Genomic DNA, 21,724 nt, shown 5'->3' with positions numbered 1-21,724 from the left:
AAATGACAGAGCCGATTACTCTGTTGATAGGCTCAGGTTTTGCCTTCTTGTTTAGTACATAACGTGAGTGAGGCGAATTATTCGGGTGCTGTTATATGTATTATTTTCATATGTATTATTTTATGTGTATTATTTTATATGAAACACAAAACAGACAACGTCTTAATTGAAAACCAGTTTAATGGACGTTTTGTTGTAGCTGTGGTGATCATAAAATGAGAGCGGATATTCTGGAGCATCAGCTAAGTGTCACATTAACATCTGGGTCTTGTCAGCATCTACAGTATCAAATATAATATCAGTAATAAATAGCAATATGAAAATGCTTCAATAAGTATCCAATACTTGAGGTCGTATTTACTTATCGACAGTTTTAAAGCATTAAAGATGTATAAATGATATTTTGACAAGCTACAAGTATCAAGACAGTCATTTCATATATACATACTACCCATGAAATGTTTAGACTCACTGGTGTAAATGTGGCCACTTACTTCAGTCAACTGTTCTGATCTCGATTTTGCAAAAAAAAATTAAATACTGTTTAAAGGTACTGTTGACACATGAACTGATGTATTGTAAAACAAATTGGTAACGTTGAAAATGTTATTGTCATAGGTTCAATAAATGATGAAACTCGGTGAAAATTGGAGAATTCTTAACAAAGCTTTACACCAAAACGCAGCTGTTTACATGCCCGATATTTGCACATGCCTTTCAGCAATTTGATCCATGATCCTCGTGAAATTCATCTGCATAAGGTTTGCAGTTGGTTGCCCCAAGATAGTAGAGAAATTCATCTTCGATGTAACCATATATATATGCATAACATATAGTGAGTGCTTTAGGAGTCTAAACTTTTGACGGGTAGTATAGAAAATCAACACCCCAGACAGTGTGAAACCAATTACCATAAACTCATACATATTTTGTTAAATATATCTGGACATATCACATAGAGGGAATACATTGACAAACATCCTAAAATATCCTAACAAGGCTATAATTGAGAGTGCTTGCAGGAAATAATAATGTCCTTCTCAGACATAGGACATAGTTCTCGACCCATATCTGACTTGGCAAATACTTGTTATTGAGTGGTGTATATAAATACTACAACTTAGGTCAAAACTAACATCTCGTCTCTGAAATCAACATATTATATATAAATACTACAACTTAGGTCAAAACTAACATCTCGTCTCTGAAATCAACATATTGTATATAAATAGTACAACTTAGGTCAAAACTAACATTTCGTCTCTGAAATCAACATATTGTATATAAATACTACAACTTAGGTCAAAACTAACATCTCGTCTCTGAAATCAACATATTGTATATAAATACTACAACTTAGGTCAAAACTAACATCTCGTCTCTGAAATCAACATATTGTATATAAAAACTACAACTTAGGTCAAAACTAACATCTCGTCTCTGAAATCAACATATTGTATATAAAAATACTACAACTTAGGTCAAAAACTAACATTTCGTCTCTGAAATCAACATATTGTATATAAATACTACAACTTAGGTCAAAACTAACATCTCGTCTCTATTGTATATAAAAATACTACAACTAAGGTCAAAACTAACATTTCGTCTCTGAAATCAACATATTGTATATAAATACTACAACTTAGGTCAAAACTAACATCTCGTCTCTGAAATCAACATATTGTATATAAATACTACAACTTAGGTCAACACTAACATCTCGTCTCTGAAATCAACATATTATATAAAACAAAAAAATCTTCATAACATATACTAGTAATACAACAGAATCCCTAAACTGCGATAAACTTGCGACTATTTCTACCACCGCCCCTGCATAGGTTGAACTGGATATATTCGTGTAAGGGTCTGTATAACCAACTAGTAAACCCCCTCGGTGCATCATACCAGTTGGATTTGCTTCCAAATATGAATTGAAAGGGCTGAACACGTGCAATAGCAATATTCCAGCAATATCACGGTGGAGGACACCAGAAATGGGCTTCACACATTGTACCCATGTGGGACTCGAACCCGAGCCTTCGTCGTGACGAGCGGACGCTTTAACCACTAGGCTACCCACCGCCCCTCAAGAAAACTAGAGTGCTTCTTAATACTCAAAATGACTTCTACGTACACAATCAAGGCGAAGGGCGTGGTTTCCGCCAATGGTTGGGATATCACTGAAGATACAGTGATCGAGCCAAAACGATTGCCATTTCCGAATGTATAGTAGTTGTCAATAGTATGCTTCTCCCTTGTGATCTCTAAGTACGGTCCAAAACATCCCCAACAAGCAAATGTTAGCTAGTAGGATAGCGAATTATGTCACGACGCTTCAAACTATATACAGGCATTATAACGTCGGGGGACACCAGAAACCGTATTGTGTCCGGAATCAAACCAGGACCTTTGCATTTTCACGCTTTACCTCTAGCTACGAGGATACTCTCATCTCCTCAGTGGGAGAAACAATAAAATGTACCATACGTTATATCTGGGATTGCACATATTAAGTAATGTAAAGATTTTAGTACTTTCAAGATTGAATCCCATCTAGGATTCAAGGCAACTTGCTTCATTTGCAAGTGCTGCTCTGATGAATAAAAACAAATGAAAAAGATAACTTAGTTTTTTAAATGAAGAATTTCAATACTTCAAAGGGACATATTATGTCACTGAGAAAACATAAATACAGAACTCATCCCTATCACAGTTGGTTGTTGAGCAGTTAGGCCTTGTCCGGGCAAACCAGGACGGGTTATTATCAATCAACAGTGTCGCATCCTATAGGCATGGTTTGTGCCAGATAAAGCAATGTGCAAGGCACATGACACATCCCAGCACACTTGATAGAGCATGTTATGGCCGGAGACTACTGTGACAAAAACTCTATACACAGACCTATAGTGGACGAGGCAGTTTGTGTAAGTGGGCCACTATCCGCTTTAAAGTTCACGGAGATAAACCTGTTCAGATAAACTAACTGACGATTTTTCTATATATTTAGTCTGGGCTTAATATAGCATACTGCTGATAACTGGCTAGCTCGCCTTATGGTTAGCGGGAATACAACTCGTTAGCAAACATCTCCACTAGTCTCAATAATATTCAATATTAAAGGGAGACGAGATTAAAATTGCACTCGAAACAAAGTGGATGCTGTAACTTAGCTCCAGGCTGTGGAAGATAGCCCTCATTTAAAGCTGGTTGAATAGTGATATTAACAATTATTATCCATTCAAGGAGATTAATCTCTGTGGAGAAGCAGTATTACTGGATATGAATGATTGTTCATACATAAAAGTGAGTGAGAATGGTTCCAGTTTTTATGTATTCAAATTGATATGTACGACCACTTTTGCAAACCTACTGAGTCAACATGAGCAACCGATTCATATTGGATCAACAGGACAACATGCTCAGCCTTCCTTGTATGAGTAAGATAAACAGTGTTATAACATACTGACGTGCACATTTCGTAGCACTTAGACTGCTTTGAACAGAACCCAACAAGATATTAATAACACTTCCTTGGACTACAGTAAGATAAACAACCAAACAAAGCCACCGAAACTGCCAAAACTAATTTGCAATATAACCGGAAGCGCACTATGCTTGTTTTGCTTTCTTGCAGTCCACTTTTCGTCTACCAACAAAGAAACGCAATAGTCCGTTGATAAGAGGAGTGAGCGACTCTGGTTGGCGTTCATATGCATGCATAATAACCATCATGGACATTGAATACAAAATTACATAGCCGTGGGGGATCCGGGATAGGACCTTAACCTTGGACTTCACCTCCATATTGTATAGTGCATGTAGGGAATGTGGAACGAGGAACAAGGCCAACTCCTTCCGTCTACTTTCCCTCTCGAACAACACCCCGAGACCACACACGAAGCCGGCTACGATCGGGACAAAGGGAGGTAATGGAGGTGGCTTCCGGATGAAGTTGCGCTGGAGACATATGACGTACTTGGCCAACATGACCATTGTTGAAAGGAAAGCACTTGACATGACCAGATTCCTCAACAGCGATAGAATGACGACTTTTGGTCTGAAATTAGAACGAAACAAGTTTCAGGGAGAGTGAGTGAGTGAGTTTGGTTTTACGCCGCTTTTAGCAATATTCCAGCAACATCACGGCAGTGGACACCAGAAATGGGCTTCACACATTGCACCCATGAGGGGAATCGAACCCGAATCTTCGGCGTGACGAATTTTCAGGGAGAAGTGAAGTTGAACATTTGAAACCACAAAGGCAAGTTCCAGATCAAGTAATACAATAAGCACAATTACCTAAATGTAAGCCTAATGTGCCAACTGTCAAACACCATACTAAGCAAAATTTGCTATGTAATGACGGTCTGAAATTAATCTCACAACACAGTGATTGACATCATGAGCATCGTATTACGCAAATTGAAAATGACAACATGCATTAACTATTCAACGATCACCTGTTAGTCTCCTCGTTAGACAAGCCTTGATTTTTGAAAACCAGTTATAACGGATCTTCACAGGGATGTATGACAGACTGTACACTACATGCGTGTGTGTGTAGTAAGTCGAGTGAGTGAGTATACGAGTATTGTTTTGCGGAAGGCTACGTAACAGTCATAGCAACAATTCAGTCCCGCCGAGCTGTCATACAGTCTGGGTCACTGGTTGATAAATGGTATCAACAAATATTGTAAAACAAAAATAATGACAAGACCTACAAGTTTTTCATCTGCTGAAATACCCTGGTCTGGAGTTTCACAGTTCAAGGTAAAAAGAACCAAGCCTAAATCGTAAATATTTTAAGGGCACCATTACCGAAGGAAAAAATCAAAAGAAACAGATGGGAGATTTCAGAACATACCTTTGTATGAGTATACATTTGTTGACGTTGATCTACAACATTTGGGCAATGGCACAAAGTGTGTTTCTCAGTGCCTATCTCTTGGGATGTACACTTTAGACATAATGTTTAATGTGGGATGTCAAAGTATGTGTACGAAACATGGTGTGCTGGCGGCAATTGTCCGGTCAAGACGACCCGGGTTGCCATACATTAATTCAGATTTCCGACAATCGTAACCCAAAGATCGGCCCGGATCTCCTGTTATGATCAAGACCTTTGAAATCTGTTCTTTCACTTCGGTACAATACCTTTCTGCGTAAGGATCTGAGAAACTGTTAGCGTAGCTGATGTAATGGGGTTTTCTGCCTTTATTGCACAGTATTTTCAGAAATTTGTTTTAATCAATGTATTGATATCAATAAATAAGAACTTACTTCTCCACGATGAGGTGACGGCGAAAGATGACTATAGGGGTGACATGGATGGGAAAATAGAGCTTCGCAAAAGATGAAATACTGCACAGGAAATCCCAGAATGCATGTCGGGTGCACGAGTCTGCGTGTAGACCTCCTTCCTGGCAGGATATGAAATGGTCGCTAGGCAACCTGAACAGGAGGTCCAGCTTCGCGTTTGTGTAGTCACGTGACCATTTCAAGATAGAATGGTAATACCCTTTGGCAAGTACACTGGGTCTCAAGGCCGTACAGTACACAAGAAAACCACAACACAAACAGAAGGCCATTGTTTCACTGTATGGAACCTTTCGGAGAAGTTGACGGGTCACCAGAGTCGATACCCCAGCTCCGAGTGCTCGGGCAACAGCGAACAACGCCACCACGCTTCTCCTGCTATGGTCGTCCACGATGATAGTGAGTCCGGCCATGCCCCCTGCAAGTCCGTAGTTCCACCCATCCTGGAACACAAGTCCAGTCATGACATGAGTGAGATAGTTGTGTTTTACACCGCTCTTATAAGCATTCCATTAACATTACATTGTCAGTTTTATAGAGGAGGAAAACCCCTTGAGATAAGGTCGTAGAGCTGAGCATGGTGTATGTAAACCAAGAAACGTAATAAGACCCCGGATACGACAAAAGGACCGAACTTTCCTGAGTGAAATGCCCCTGATAGCTAAGGCCCCCTTATTGACATGGGCCTCCTTTCACAAACCACTAAGGTGATCGTAAGTCACAAGGTAATTTTAGTGCAATGCTAAAGAATGTAAGCGAAGGTTAACCTTAGTAAAGGTTGCTTCGCGAAAGGACCCCGTTGCCAATACGATAACATACCATACCACAGTATGGCGATATATATTGTTATCAGGTAAAAATGCATCCTTACATAAGTAGGGAATTACATCAGAATCCGTATATGGATTAGCAGCTTTACTCACCAGTGATACCGGATGGCACGGTATGGAGACAGAATGTCTAGAGAAAATGGCGTTTAGCCGTACGTTAGGAATATATCCGTCGCGAGAGACAGAACACAATAACAAATCAATAAAAGGGGAGAGGGACCGAACGGTACTTTTCAATCATAATATTCACGAGTGCTAGGACGGATACAGGATTAACGAATCAAAACGACGAGTTGAAACATGAAATACTGCACACAATTATGAGACAAATCATCAGAGTTGGTCTGTCGATTTCAGGAGACTGTGCCAAATTGGTTTTGCTGCAAGTATTAGATTTTGTGTTAGTGAGCACTTCATCGGTCTCAAATGAGATAAAACGGACTGTAGCGGATACTCACATTGATTCCTCGGTATTTCTTGAGGAGGTCCACGGCCAGGTGGTACACGCTAGGATACAGGCCCAGGAACGTGGAGAACCTGACGCAGTCCGAGCTCAAGATCTGTCCGGGGATCAGCGGTAGACTGAGAGAACAATTCAGGACAGCATAGAGTCAGAATCAGGTTGGTGAAACAAGTTTGTGTCGTTCAGACTTTGCTTATTTAGTGGTATCAATGATATATTAACAACTCAATAATGTGTTGGTTTAATTAAGTTTAATTTTCCGTTGGATATTTGTTTAAGGGAACACAATATCAGTTGCAAAATTAGAAACTGGTGCATACATTTCATCGTTTGATATTTAACGCCGCACTCAGAAATACTGGACAAGAGAACCAAATTAGAAGATAAAGCTACTCTGTTTTCAATTTTGCGGTCCTTTATCGTTGATTTAAGACCGCTAAATGTAATTTAAAAACCGAACGCGTTAGAATGAGCGATATTGTGAGCAGTCAGGGTACGATGGCTGGCTATCAAGCAAGTCGCCTAGTCTCACCACCCGATTCATTTGGTGGCCTTTTACGACTGATATATGTTGCTGAGGTTCAATTTTAACCCACGTATCGGGACACCACAAAATGGCCGGACACATTGTACTAACGTAGCGAATAGCGAATCGAACAGGGGCCTTTCGTGTGACCAGCCAACGCTCTATCCACTAGGCTACCCCACTCCCATAACAACGTTAACATAAAGGCACATGGTCACACATTTTCGACAATATCCTGGCCTATATTATATATATATGGCATATGCACTCACTTTAATTTCATATTTGATGCAATAAAAGACATATTATCCCTAACGAGTTGCCTGAAATCGATAATCGAAACTTCGAGGCGAACAGCTTCCAAACAGAGAATACTTGCCATATATAGAATGTAAACAATTGCATCGAAAACTGTCGCACGCAGTGTTGTCGGTAATTGCCGAAATGGTTTCAATCACAAGTTGTGCGAATGATATTAGTAAAGAGCGCTCCAAGGGGCATAACTCTATGGGGTTCGCTTGAAATAATGTTCGACCGGTAGAGGGCGCGAGAGTCGATTTAATGCAACGTTGCATTAATGCATTCGAACTTTTAAATTCAGTATTATAATCTAAATAGGTAATTGTTTTTGAATAAATTCTGGTAACTTCCCTGAATGCTGATAGTACTTAATACTGAGAGAAATACAGTATTTATTTTTAGAGATGTGTGGTGTGATATTGTGACTTTAATGGATTGTGTTGTTTTGTCATTCGGGTGATGGGTATATTTGTGGGAACTATTTTCAGTCGATTTAAGCGTCTATCATATAGTCGTTCCTATTTGTTCCAAATTATAATAAACCGATGGTGTTGGATATTATGTGTAATATCAATCTCTTTTTTGTCCAATTCACTCTTTCACACACAACGAAAACGCCCAGCTTACAGTGTGAGCTTGCGTTACTTTACCATCATTCAGCAATGTGATCTACAAGCCAGACCCCCCAAAATGGAGAAAATGTGGCGCAGTTCTGGCGACCGAATGGGATGTGATTTGGGATCATGAATTATTCAGCTTTTATTTAAAGCCGGTTGTCATCAGCTGCCGTGCGTGACTACCGTGCAGGGACCTTTTTAAGGTGCAACAAATTTAGCCGAAAGCTGGATGGTTTAATTTTATAACTCTTGTTTGGATTGACCGATTTTCATCGAAATAGTAGTTTTGGAATGCTCAGACATGATTTAAGCTTGTGGAAAATAATATTACATATATGCTCATCGCAAAAATATCTTGGTAAGGTCAAAGGTCAATTTTAATAGAAAGGGCATTTGATGAGAACATATGAGTTGAACTTTACAATTTTTTTTCAAAATTCCAATGTTTTTTTTCTGATTCAGCTATATCATTTGAAAATCATATATACCTTTGGTTGACATTGTATTCATGAAAAACTATTACAAGGTATCAAAGGTTGGTACTTTGTATTTAGATCAGCAAAATATTACATGATGTCTCTTCAACAGTAACAGCCCCATGCTTTATATATAGTATCAACGATACCAAATATAGCGAAGATACTGTTGGGCTATCATTAAAATCACACAACATAAAATAGCATATAATTCTATTATTCCAGATGTCGTTCGTTGCTCATCAAGGAATGATGAGTGAGTCTTGTCATCATAACAAAATCAACATTCCCTTCCTACCACTTCGTATGTATTGTTCTTAATGGGCATAGTGTATTCCAAGTTGACATGTTAGTCAATGACAACAATGTCAAGATCACGGGAACATGTTTCAAGTCCACATCCACATACTGAAGTACACAACAGGTTCAACCTCTTACAGCTACACCTTTCTGAACATTGTCGTTTACATGCACAAATATGAAGTTGAAGAAGGTCCACGGAAACGATTTAGTCTTAACTTATTTGCAACTTTATCACAGATCTATTACGACAGAAACGTATTGCTTCAAATACAAAACATTAAGTGCCTACTTTTATGGACAACTCAAAGATGTTGCTAGATAATATTCATATGATCATCTTGCTTCTACTGTAACGTTCATAAAATATGCAGGCCTCAGTTTTAGTTATATGTAATGATACACACAAAAGATTGACACACATAACATGGTCACGACACTATGAGCATACGGATACGATGGCGTGCTTCAAACAAGTGAGAACGATCGCGACCACCCAATCACATTAGTTCCCTCGTACGACAACATGGGTTGCTGAAAATCAATTTTGACCCAACATATTTGTGAACCTGTGAGTATAGTTAATAAATATATGCATAGTTAGTCTCATGATATGGACTGTAGATCATTCCAAATGCTATTATTGACAAAACAATGTATGTGGCCAATTTCAACTGGTCATTTCAAGTTGTACCTCAGAGAGCCAATTGTCAAGTTGCAATTAATTACTATCAGCTATTCAATACACGCACAGACGTTGGTATATACGTTGACAGACGCTTTAGAATTTGACTTTGCGTGGAAAACCTCGAAATCTTATACAGTGTATACATATTGACAGTAGTGGGTGACCTCGTCTAGAGGGATACTAAAAGACCAACTGTCGTTCATTTCCCGATTTCAGTATGTCGCATGACTGTGTTGTCCTTCAAGCAGAGAGTTAATGAATTGGCAATAGTTATCGCATCATGGAATTGGCTCACGTGAATCACTATCTTCATCAGCTGATGAACGTCGACAATACAACGTCAGCTCTAAAATATTGACAGACCTCCCCTAGATGAACACTACCAAGTCGGCTGTAGTCAACTGCATTGTTCCAACAGATATTATGAAGCCACCAGCTGTGGTCAGCAGAGCGTGTTTTGAATGAAGGACACCTTCTGCTTGCCCAGATCTACATATTTCATTTCCGAAATACGAATGCTAATATTACTAAGAGATTAGGTTTTTAAAATGTGTTTACCTCCTCGTAAGAACCACATTCACTCTGTATTGCTGGGACCTTACACATGCCAGTTGTCATACTCATACTCAAACGTTTCGGACCAACCCCTTCTGTAATGCAATAGACCAAAATGAAGCCAGTCTAGACCCCGACTGGTTCTGAATCTCCGAGCTCACTGGACTAATTCTGTATATACGGAGTTATATATTTCTATCAAAGTTTCCTATTTTCAGAGGCTTACGTTTTGTATAACGTGTCGGGGTCATGCAATTATGGATCCAAACATGCCCCGGATATGCTTATTGGTTTTTCAAGACCATACCTATGTTTCTGAATTCTCTCACATTAAAGAAATGTTGTTAGATCCAATATAAAACTTGCACACTGTGTAGCCTTTTTATGGCATTGGGTTTTGTGCGTGCGTGTGTTTGTTTGTTTTTGTTGATTTGTATGGGCTAGGTCTGACTTGATTTTGAGTGAGTGAGTGAGTGAGTGTGTGTGTGTGTGTGTTTGTGTGTGTGTACGTGTACTAACGGGTATTAAAGGTAGGGCAAAATGTGCTAAATTTTCCGCAAACACACTTCAAATGAAGATGGGTGTCTTCTTCATCTTGTTCTCCTTATTTGTGTATTGTCACACAACAGCATCGATCCTATTCACTATATTTAATCATAGGTAAATTTTCATAATGTTTGCACTGTAAACTGATCGACATGTAGATGCTTGATTGGCATTTCGATGTTGGAATGTAACATAACAACGTCCTTATTATTCACAACACGACGTTTCTGGGCTGCTTCTTTTCCCTTCACCTTCACCCTTCACAGATACCTCCCATCTTATCAATGGGGTAGTGGAAATAGAGGAAAGATGGGAGGTATCTGTTCAAGGCGTTAATGCGTTGATACGTCCAGACCTCCAGATAACCTGCAGCGTTGCTTATAATACTAAATCAATAATTTGAAAACAAGCTTACCTCAAAGAACTTTGAAAAGTAAAACAACACTGTGTGAGTAAGCAGGTTCCGATCACTAGTATTTTAACAGATGTTTTCTTATTGATGGAATGCAGTAATGTTGTTATCAGTTAACACCCAATAAACCAGCAGAGAAATAACATATTGCATAGCCTAAACAACTATCAAACCTCAATTTGAGTGACAACATTTAAGCCTGTAACATCTGTAGCCCTTTTCTCCCACTCACATTTGTCTAAAGAACTGACAATGAAAAAATAATTTTGGTAAAATTACCTTAAACGTGTAAAATCTGTCGTAATAGATCTGTGGTAAAGTTGCAAATAAGTCAAGACTAAATCGTTTCCGTAGACCTTCTTCAACTTCATATATGTGCATGTAAAGGTCAATGTACAGGAAGGTGTAGCTGTTAGACTGACTGACTGAGTTTAGTTTTACGCCGCTTTTAGCAATATTCCAGCAATATCACGGCGGGGGACACCAGAAATGGGCTTAACACATAGTGCCCATGTGGGGAATCGAACCCGGGTCTTCGGCGTGACGAGCCAACGCTTTAACCACTAGGCTACCCCACCGCCCCATAGTTGTAAGAGGTTGAACCTGTTGTGTACTTCAGAAACATGTTCCCGTGATCTTGACATTGACTAACATGTCAACTAGGAATAAATACACTATGCCGAATATGAACAATAAACACGAAGTGGTAGGAAGGAAATGTTGCTTGCTTTATGATGACAAGACTCACTCATCTTTCTTTGATGAGCAACGAAAGACATCTGGAATTATAGAATTATACATTTAAGAGCTTTCTGTTATGTTGTGTGATTACAATGATAGTCCAACATTATCTTCTACACCCCTGGTATCGTTGATACTATATATAAAGCATGGGGCTGTTACAGTTGAAGAGACATTATGTAAAATTTTGCTGCTGATCTAAGTACAAAGTATCAACTTTTGTTTCCTTATAATGGTTTTTCATGAATACAATGCCAATCAAGGTATATATGATTTTCAAATGATATAGTTTTTGGAAAAATTGCCTTTAATTTGTAAAGTTCAACTCACTTTTTCTCATCAAATGCCCTTTCTATTAAAATTGACCTTTGACCTTACCAAAATATTTTTGCGATGAGCATATCTTTAATAATATTGTCCGCAATTTTAAAACATGATCTGAGCATTCCAAAACTACTATTTTGATGAAAATCGGTCAATCCAAACCAGAGTTATTAAATTAAATCATCCAGCTATAATCGGTTTAAATCTTGCCATAACTGATGACATATTGCACCTTAAAAAAGCCCCTGCACGGTAGTCACGCACAGTAGCTGATGACAACCGGCTTTAAGTCAAAGCTAAATCATTTCTGATTGTGAAAAATCACACCCATTCGGTCGCCAGAACTGCACCACATTTTCACCATTTTTGGTGTCTGGCTTTTGGACCACAGTATACGGGACTGTGTGTGAAATAAGCCATTGAAATATTATCACCCAATTATTGTTAGATGTATACATAAAAATACTCACACAAAAAGCACAAAATACTCATGCAGAAACCTTATATAACAACTCTATTCGTAAATACTAAACACCCAGTGTAATATAAGCTTTCAGCTTCCGGATTATTCAGGTGTGGCTGACTTAAGGTTTACAGTCCGCCATTCCCACAAACACAAGATCAATTGTTGCTAACTTCAGAGACCTAAAGCCTTCAACTACGGCTCGTTGATACAACCATAAAAACATTTTGAAAAGTGAAAAGTAAACATGTCAAAGTATATTTCACTTGTTTTAATAATATGACGAGATTGGAAACATATGGTCCACTAGGTCAAGGTCGGAAAGATAATACCGGTGTTTACATTCACCAGTTATTACCCACACTAATCGTCTTATCTGAACCCTGTGTTTGGTGGATGTGTCCTGCTATCATAACATGGTCTATATTTATACAGGTTACAATGTAACAGTGGGTACACTGAGCACGGTTTGCAAAGATGATCATATACAGCCCGTGCAAATCATGACACTTGGCCTTGTCTTTACTGATTTGTGTAGGGACGATCATGGAAAACACCACTATCTCATGCATTGCGGCTTAATGTGAGTGAGTTTGTTTTTACGCCGTTTTTAGCAGTATTGCAGCAATATCACGGCGGGGGACACCAGAAATGGGCTTCACACATTGTACCCATGTGGGGAATCGAACCCGGGTCTTCGACGTGACGAGCGAACGCATTTATTAACCACTAGACTCCCCCCCACCCCCACTGCGACTTACAGTGAACTGTACACAGACACAGAGGAATGTTACAATAGGTGCTGTATGTCAAAGCCTATCATTCATGGACATGTTTAATAAATATGTTTAATAAATATGTCATTCTATTAAACAATAGCCACACAGGTGTAATGTAACTCACTCGGTTTGAGAGTGTGACACATACGTGACATTGAGGGCAATAGCTCACATTTGCAAGCCTCTATTGAGGATTAATCTTCTCAAGTAATCGTTTTACTTACCCACGTCGGAACGGATTTTTCGTTAGAGCCGTGACAGTTTTAAATCCAGAATACAACGCCAAGCCACTTGCAAATCCCCTGATGAAACGCCGAACAAACTTCTTAGTTCGTTTAGACATAATGACAGACTGCGACGGCGTCGTTTCTTGCGGACCATCTCTCACCTCCATTTTGCTGATCACTGTATCAGAAGACTGCTACACCCTGGTGGGGGCAGGTCCGACCATGTGACAACTGCTGTTGATAACACACTGTGTGATATGGCATGACGTCCAGTTGGAGGCCATACAGTACATTAGCCGTACTGCGTGAAGCGTTTAGGCCAATAAAGATAATATGTTTCTGGTCCCGACTCGCATCATTTTCAAAGGCCGTGGGTTAGCCTAGTGGTTAAAGCGTTCGCTCGTCACACCGAAGACCCGAGTTCGATTCCCCACATTGGCACAATGTGTGAAGCCCTATTTCTGGGCCCCCCGCCGTGATATTGCTGGAATACAATTGCTTAAAGCGGCGTTTTTATCCCTGATGATTTTCAAAATTCTATCCAAGGCAGGTAACTCTAACCAGCTAACATCAACTGACGCACGGTGCTTTTTAGTTACATAGCAGCAAATGTTGACACAAAATAATTGGTTGGCTGGTTTGTTGTTTAACACCGCACTCAGCAATATTCCAGCTATATGGCGGCGGTCTGTAACTGACCCAGTCTGGACCAGACAATCCAGTGACCAACATCATGAGCATCGTTCTACGCAATTGGGATATGATGACATGTGTCAACTAAGTCAGCGAGCCTGATCACCCGATCCCGTTAGTCGCCACTTACGACAAGCATGGGTTAGTGGTGACCATTTCTAACCCTGGTCATCTTGGGTCTTGTTCCATATAGGTCAACAGACTTAGCATTCATTTCAATGTACATGTATGCACAGAGTGTCCTTAATAACACTGCAATAAAATCATATTTTTTTGTTAATCCGGCTGGGCTCGGCTTCTTGTCTCGAGCAGAACACGTATAGTTGAGAGTGGTATTATGCGCGCTTTATCCGGACATTTTCCTACGGAGATTTAACATAGACCGACTTGCTTATGCAGATGAGGGAGAAATATTTGTTGACGTCAAAGCTACGAGAGTGAAGGCAACAACGATTAAGGCAAACGATTGAAATGAAAGTGTTAAACGGAGCAGAAAAGATTGTTTCATAATTACAGTGCTCGAAACGATAAAGTGGAAGCGGACGATGAATTGACTGGTGAATAGATGAGAACACGTGTTTCTGTTTCTTTTGTAAAACCAGGGTGTTAATGCGCGGAGTTACACACGCTCTATAAATAGTCATGTATCAGCACACACAGAACACCGCTACGAGGAGTGGGAATTAAAACCTCTACATCAGCACACAAATCACACCGCTGCAAGGAGTTGGAATTAAAACCTCTACATCAGCACACACACCACAACGCTGCGAGGAGTTGGAATTAAAACCTCTACATTAGCACACAAATCACACCGCTGCAAGGATATATATACATACATGGGCACTTACAAAGAAAACATGTATAGCAAGGTTAACAATGGTGAGGAAAGAATATGTAATAACAACATGAGGCCACTGATACATTAAAACAACATGGTAATAGATTGATGGGATGTAATCCAAACACGAGGAGGCCAGTGATACGCTAAAACAACATGATAATTGATAGGTAGTAGAATAACACAAGGAAGCCAGTGATACCGCACAAACACGCGTTAGGGAGGGCAGCGAACATTACAAGCAAGAGGCCAGTGGGCTGATGAGGTAGTGATAAGCAATAGCGATGTACATGTAATTAAATGAGTGAGTCCCATACATGGTATGTACATTCCTTGGTCACGGTTGATTTCCGTATGTCAATGGCTTCCTGAAGCTTCCTTTGGCGCCTGGTGTTGTTTGTGGACAGGATTTTGGTGGCTTCCCATTTGATGGTGTGGTCCTTGTTCCTTCATATATGTTCTGATATGGTACTCTACTAGACTTCTGGGCGAGCTTGTCGACGGAGGCTTGGTGTTCCGAGAGTCTTGTGTTGACAGGTCGCAGCGTTTCCCAGATGTACAACTAACGGGATCGGGTGGTCAGGCTCGCTGACTTGGTTGACACATGCCATCTATTCCCAATTGCGTAGATAGATGCTCATGCTGTTGATCACTGGATTGTCTGGTCCAGATTCGATTATTTACAGACCGCCGCTATATAGCTGGAATATTGCTGAGTGCAGCGTACAATTAAACTCACTCACTTAAAGCGAACCCGAGTTTGTCCATGTAGACAGACAGACAGACAGAAACAGGCATATAGTTTATTTGAACCACACCTCTTATATACATTAAAAGTACATTTAAAACAGGTAAAATATAGCAAAATATGAAACGTATGAGCCACTGTATGAGAGTTACATAAGCTTATATATCATATAAGGAAAACATTACTTGATCATCATTTGAACATAGATTATATATGTATACATACAGATATACTTAAGAGGTAAAATGTAGGCATGCAAACTTAAAACATAATGAAAATACGGTAAAGTTATACACATTGCATGTTCAATTCAAAGGTTGTACAACGAAACAACGGTTTTAATAACAGGCTGTAAGGTGAACAGTGGGCATCCGAATGTTTGTAGTATTCCCCCAAAACTTCAATGTTCACCGTACAGCAAATAGTTCTTCATATGTAAAACACGGGAACAGTCAAAATATGGAATTGCACCTGACATACATTTTGTCACTGATGCGATAACTTTTTAATGTGTTTCACATGTCTACCAAACTTTTTGATTCTTTACTCAGTCCCTTGCTTGTTGCAAACCTTGATCAAACTCATTTTGAACAGGAGTCGCGTAGAGATCTTTGGAATCTTCCAAGAAAGCGAGCTCCACTGTACCTTAAAAGTTGTGTAACACAGAAGGCTTTACCTACTGGAATATGTCTTTATACATGGATCGAAAATTAAAAGTGACGAGACAGATTCCTGAAATCACTAAGTTGCCAAATAAACTCTTTCCTCTTCAGATTCTTGTATAATATCAAACATTATGTGACACTTATTTCAATATGTCAACTCAGGCGAAATAAAATCATTTTGCGCTCTGACAATCTGGGACCAACTGAAATATAATTCAATCGGGACAAAAATTAACATTCAACATTATTTATTCATATGATTGAAACGCATATTGACACATATTGAGATGCCGACACAATCCTGCGGACAGAACTGTAAAACGGGAACCTACGTCTGTTGCACAAATTGCACAGGTATTTCTGTCAATACAAGTTTCTCGACAGTTGTTATATTTAGATAGTTACAAAGAACTGCATCATGACCTATAGGAATAATGTCGAATGTATCGATACTGAAAAGAAATAACGCTATGTGAACATCCGTCGGCCATGTCACAGAAATACAGATGTATAAAACTAACATTTACAAGACTTGTGTTTGTAGTGGTTCACCAAGGACAACAATATTTCTGCTTTATGATGGCTACCTATAAATACCTGTCTGGACCAGTAAATCAATGGCTGGCGACACAGGCAACACTTCACAGGTCTGATAATAGGAACTCACTGAACGTCACCTTTCACCCAAGTTAGCTACATACGACCATAAGAAGAAGAACAGTGCTCAGGACCTTTTCCGAACCTGACACTAATGAAATATAACGCAAATATACAATATGTGTAATGAAATCAATCCAATGTTCCCAAAGCCCTGCTGTTTGACAACAGTTAATGATAATAAACATGAATTCACAATACACATACATAAAATACAGTTAACTGTGTCTCCCCTCACAACTGCCGTTCCATGATCATTTGCATTTAAAAACACAATTGCCTTCTCAATTTTGCTTGGAGATGAATATGTTTATCTCTCAGTAATTCACGTTTCTTGTTTGAGTAGATGATATAAATGATTTTTCATTCCTCATCCGTCTTGATGCACTTGCTGACCTCCGCCCACAGCCTGCCTTCATCGCCCATGTATCTACCCACACTAAAGATGTGTCTCTCCTCCACGACATTCAGTAAGGTGGGAGGGATGTCCCCTGGTCTCACGTCCCTAAACAGCACCAGAACAATGCTTCCTGTGGGCATTCTCGAAGACGAATACACAACACGGTTGACAATGAAGCGGCACCACTGATCCTCTACAAACGACTGAGTGATAATGAGGACCGTTTTCCAACTGGAATCTATTCCGTTGATGATGTCGTCGGCTATTTGTCCTCCAGGGATGGTGTCTCTGTCCTTGAGGAAGAGCTTGACTCTGTGTCTATCTTCTAGGTATTCTCTCACAGTGTGACAGACGTACTGGTAATCAACGTCGCTGTAGCCGATGTAGGCGTCGTTAGGGACGTCAACCCGTCTCAATGGGTTTGGAACATTTACAAAGCCAAACAACCGCAATAAAATATTGAAAAGGAGAGTCTTCTTTTGACTTATCATATACGTTAGAGTGAATAAGAAGAAGAGTATTGCAAAACCCGAAATGCAAAAAGAAAGCCAAAATGGACCCGAACAACGTCTCCATATTTCTTCGTAGTGACTATAAACATATGATGGGGACTCAGTGCGTCCGTTCTCCAGCACGCAGATATAGTCGTCTATACTCTTTATGGTTGCATCTGTTGAGAAAAGCCACAGAACAAAGTCAAGGCTTTTACAGCCACAAGACAGAAGGTTGCCATTCAGGTTCAGAGAAAAGTTGTGTCTGGCTGCCAAGTCATCAACAAGGGTCATCTCTGTGTCTGATAGAACAGGGAGCGAGTTGAAGCTGAGGTCAAGGTCACGCAGGGAAGGTATGGTTGCCAGATCAAATGGGACAGTCTCAAAGCGATTGAATGATAGATCGATATTGGTTAGCGGATTATTAGAAAATATCTTCCGATCCATGACTGTAAGCTCATTGTAACTGAGAACGATAGTGTTTAACCTAATTAAGGGTCGAAAAACTTCACTTCCATGATCTAAAAGGAAAATTCTGTCAAGTCCAATTTGAGACATCTTTAGAATTTCAAGGCTCGGGAAATAGGTCATAGTGTCGGGTTTCATTTTTCCCAAGGAATTACCCGAGAGGTCAAACTCTGTGAGGTTCTCTAAGCCATAAACACCATACTGAAAAGCTTCAAGCCCATTGAAGGCAAAGATAAATCTCCGGAGTGATACTGCATTTAAAATCACGATTTTACTATTCAACTTCCCTATGTCACTTAATGTACCGTGGATGTACAGGGATTGTAGAGTTGGTGGACACGAGAACCCGAAGCTTGGTGATGATGCAGGAAATCCGAAATTTGGCATCTTCGAAAGTAACTCATTTTTCCTGAAATGGTTTGAAACGTTGACAAACAAAATACGTGGCGCAAAGGATAAACTGAATATCAACATCCTATCCCCTAATAAGTGATTATCAGAAAAATCAATATGTTCAATACAGTTGGAGAAACGAGAATCAGGTTTCAAAATGGAGGTGTCAACCCACAGTATCTTGTTACTCTTCATAGAAAATATTTCTACGCACACATCCTTCAGGTTTTCTAGTATGGCCTTCGTCAGGATCCTTCGATCCAGGCTGCCATACTGTAAGTCTCTGAATGGATATATACGATCAAAGTAAACAGAGGTCATGTTGAGGTAACTCAGACTATACATGGAAGTCACAGCTTCTTTTGGAGTAACCTGCATAGCATTAGAAAGGATAAGATTTTTAAGTTTCCTAAGATGTATGAAGGCCATTTTGTCTAGATCCGTGAAGGGGGCAGTTCACAAAGTCAAGGTTTTCAATGTCACTATGCCGAAATGATCTGAGAGTGTCATTTTTTAGTGCCTGAATTTTACAGCCAGTAAAACCAAAGATAAGCGTTTTTAGATTCGTCATGTTTGCAAAACCAGATCCAAAACTGGAAAGTTGAAATGTGTCAATTTTTTAATTCCTTTACACTTCTGAGATTTGCTATAGCATTCTCAGGATAGACACCTTCAAGACGAGGATCGTTGTTGTGTAGATGAAGCTTCTGAAGCTGCTGAAGAGGAAGAAAGACATCATCTGGGTAGGTGGTGGAATCCAGCATCAGTCGGTTATCATTTAAGAATAATTCCTGGAGATTTCGTGTGTCTGTAAATGTCCTACTGTCAAGTTTTGATAAACTGTTGCTTGACAGATCCAAGTATTTGAGATTATCCAACGAAGGGTAGGCTGGAAAGTTCAAAGCGGTAATATTGTTTTCACTTAGATCTAGTGATGTTGTGGAAACAGGCAAACCTGATGGAATATGAGATAGATTGATGTTGGCACAATCAGCATATGTCCCTCCATATATGTCATCATGTCGAAAGAGGCATCCATTGACGAGGGCGGCACAAAACCAAGGTACCAGAAGAAGCACTGTGGTGGCCATTCTGCTCGTTATCTGTAATTGATCAATAACCGTAACACAAACAGTGAGAGTTAATGAGAGCAAACAGTTGAGTTCATGACAAACCGACCAGAGAATTCATCTCAGTGGGGGAGATCTAGGGCATTAAATGTTATAATTTTCATGTGACATCCAAGGAACCCCGAAACAATCCTCCTGGGTCTTAATTACTCATTCTCCGGACAAGCATAAAAGTTTTGGCCATCGGATCTTCGTTAGAAGAAAATAGAAAACATGACAATATTTGAAACGTAAGTGTTGATTTTATTTAATTGAAATGAATAAAACGATACAATTACTTTAGAATCAAGGTGGGAAATAGCTTCAGTTATTAAGAAATAGTACAATCATTTCGATTTGCTCCAGTGCCGCAGCCTCTCTGAAATATCAGAGCTCAAGGGTTCTTTTGCATGTTCATTGTCACCGCGTAATCAACACAGGACAAACGTAAGATCTTCAATTGTCAAGTTGTATGTTTGCAATTTAGAACTGAACGGTTTGAAACAGAAGGCCAGAGACCAATGTACATTGGGAAGCGAACCTTACGACCAAACTCAGTCTAGTTTAAATACCACAACAGAGGTGAGGTGAGGTGAGGTGAGGTGAGGTGAGGTGAGGTTAAATTGTGCTTGAGAATATTTCGCTCATATGACGACGTGCATGCGTGTGTGTGTATGTGCGGCTGCTTGTACTAGCCCAGACTGAAGCTGGTTTTATAGTGCTAGCCCACTGAGATACCATGCCACAGTGAAGCATGAATACCCCACTCAGACACATTATACTGACTCCGAGCCGAACAGTCCTTGTTGTACCCATTAATGCCGAGCGCCAGGCAGGGACCAACAAGTACCATATTGTAACGTCTTTTGGTATGACGCGGTCGGTTTGAAACAGAAGGCCAGAGACCAATGTATATTGGGAAGCGAAATTTACGACCAAAATCAGTCTAGTTTAAATACCACAATAGATACATCCATGAAGTAACAAATATTCACGATACCAAAGTCCTTCAAGGCAATGGTCATTGGACTCACACATATAACAATATGTGAAGCTCAGTTCTGGTATCCCCCCACCCCACACACACACACACACTCCACGTGATATTGCTAGAATATTGCTAAAAGCGGCCTAAAAATAAACTCACTCACCATATTATGTAGCACATGTTTATCATTCCTATTGATTAGTGTTAACAGCAAAACATAAAAATATATATATCATTCGTTATCCACATTTATGTTGATGTGGATACCTATGACTTTTACATACGTAACTATGTACTCGTGTCATTCCGGCAAGCCGGATGGCGACTCGTACCACTCTTGTGGCCATGTTCAAGACTGGGCCTTGTCTAAGCGCAAACGGGCAGGGAGATGAAACTAGTCAAGGACTATTTCAAAGGAAAGATACACTGAATTTCCAAACATGGTTACTCCAAAAAAATTATACTACAACACGGAAGTCACTTTAAGTAAGTTTCTTATGTCGTTAACAAATTTCAGTAACAAGATAAGTTTTATAATCACGGACATAATAGTAAAAATCGATAATCTCAAAGAAACTGTTTGACCACATTTCATATTTTACTACGCGCGATTTGATTCGTTTGCCACGATTCTTGGCAATAATGGCGACCATACAGGTACGAGTCTTCTTGTAGGTCACGGAAATGGGCGAGTGGTTATGA

The 21,724-nt window shown here is 39.7% G+C and overlaps 2 protein-coding genes across 3 annotated transcripts; both read right to left on the bottom strand.

The window, feature by feature from the left end:
- Positions 1 to 162: 162 nt before the first annotated feature.
- On the bottom strand, positions 163 to 13,916 carry LOC124289039. 2 transcript variants are annotated; one of them, XM_046725642.1, is made up of 5 exons: positions 13,567 to 13,916; positions 6,611 to 6,734; positions 5,287 to 5,765; positions 3,793 to 4,063; positions 163 to 278 (listed from the first exon to the last, which is right to left on the bottom strand). In XM_046725642.1, the coding sequence occupies exons 1-5, from the start codon at positions 13,734 to 13,736 to the stop codon at positions 255 to 257; spliced, it is 1,068 nt and encodes a 355-aa protein (XP_046581598.1). In that variant the 5' UTR covers positions 13,737 to 13,916; the 3' UTR covers positions 163 to 254. The 2 variants fall into 2 exon arrangements, with proteins under 2 accessions (XP_046581598.1, XP_046581592.1); XM_046725636.1 differs by lacking the exon at positions 163 to 278 and having other exon boundaries at positions 2,631 to 4,063.
- Positions 13,917 to 15,892: 1,976 nt separating this feature from the next.
- LOC124289028 (toll-like receptor 4) lies at positions 15,893 to 19,532 on the bottom strand. The gene has a single exon (XM_046725626.1). It carries the CDS (start codon positions 19,352 to 19,354, stop codon positions 17,537 to 17,539), a length of 1,818 nt encoding a protein of 605 aa, XP_046581582.1. The 5' UTR covers positions 19,355 to 19,532; the 3' UTR covers positions 15,893 to 17,536.
- Between the last annotated feature and the right edge of the window lie 2,192 nt (positions 19,533 to 21,724).

Source organism: Haliotis rubra, unplaced genomic scaffold (genome assembly GCF_003918875.1).
Source record: "Haliotis rubra isolate DU_JTF1 unplaced genomic scaffold, ASM391887v1 Scf1115, whole genome shotgun sequence".
Classification (NCBI taxonomy): domain Eukaryota; kingdom Metazoa; phylum Mollusca; class Gastropoda; order Lepetellida; family Haliotidae; genus Haliotis; species Haliotis rubra.
The sequence above is the reverse complement of the archived record's forward strand: the minus strand, read 5'-3'. Positions and strand labels throughout refer to the sequence as shown.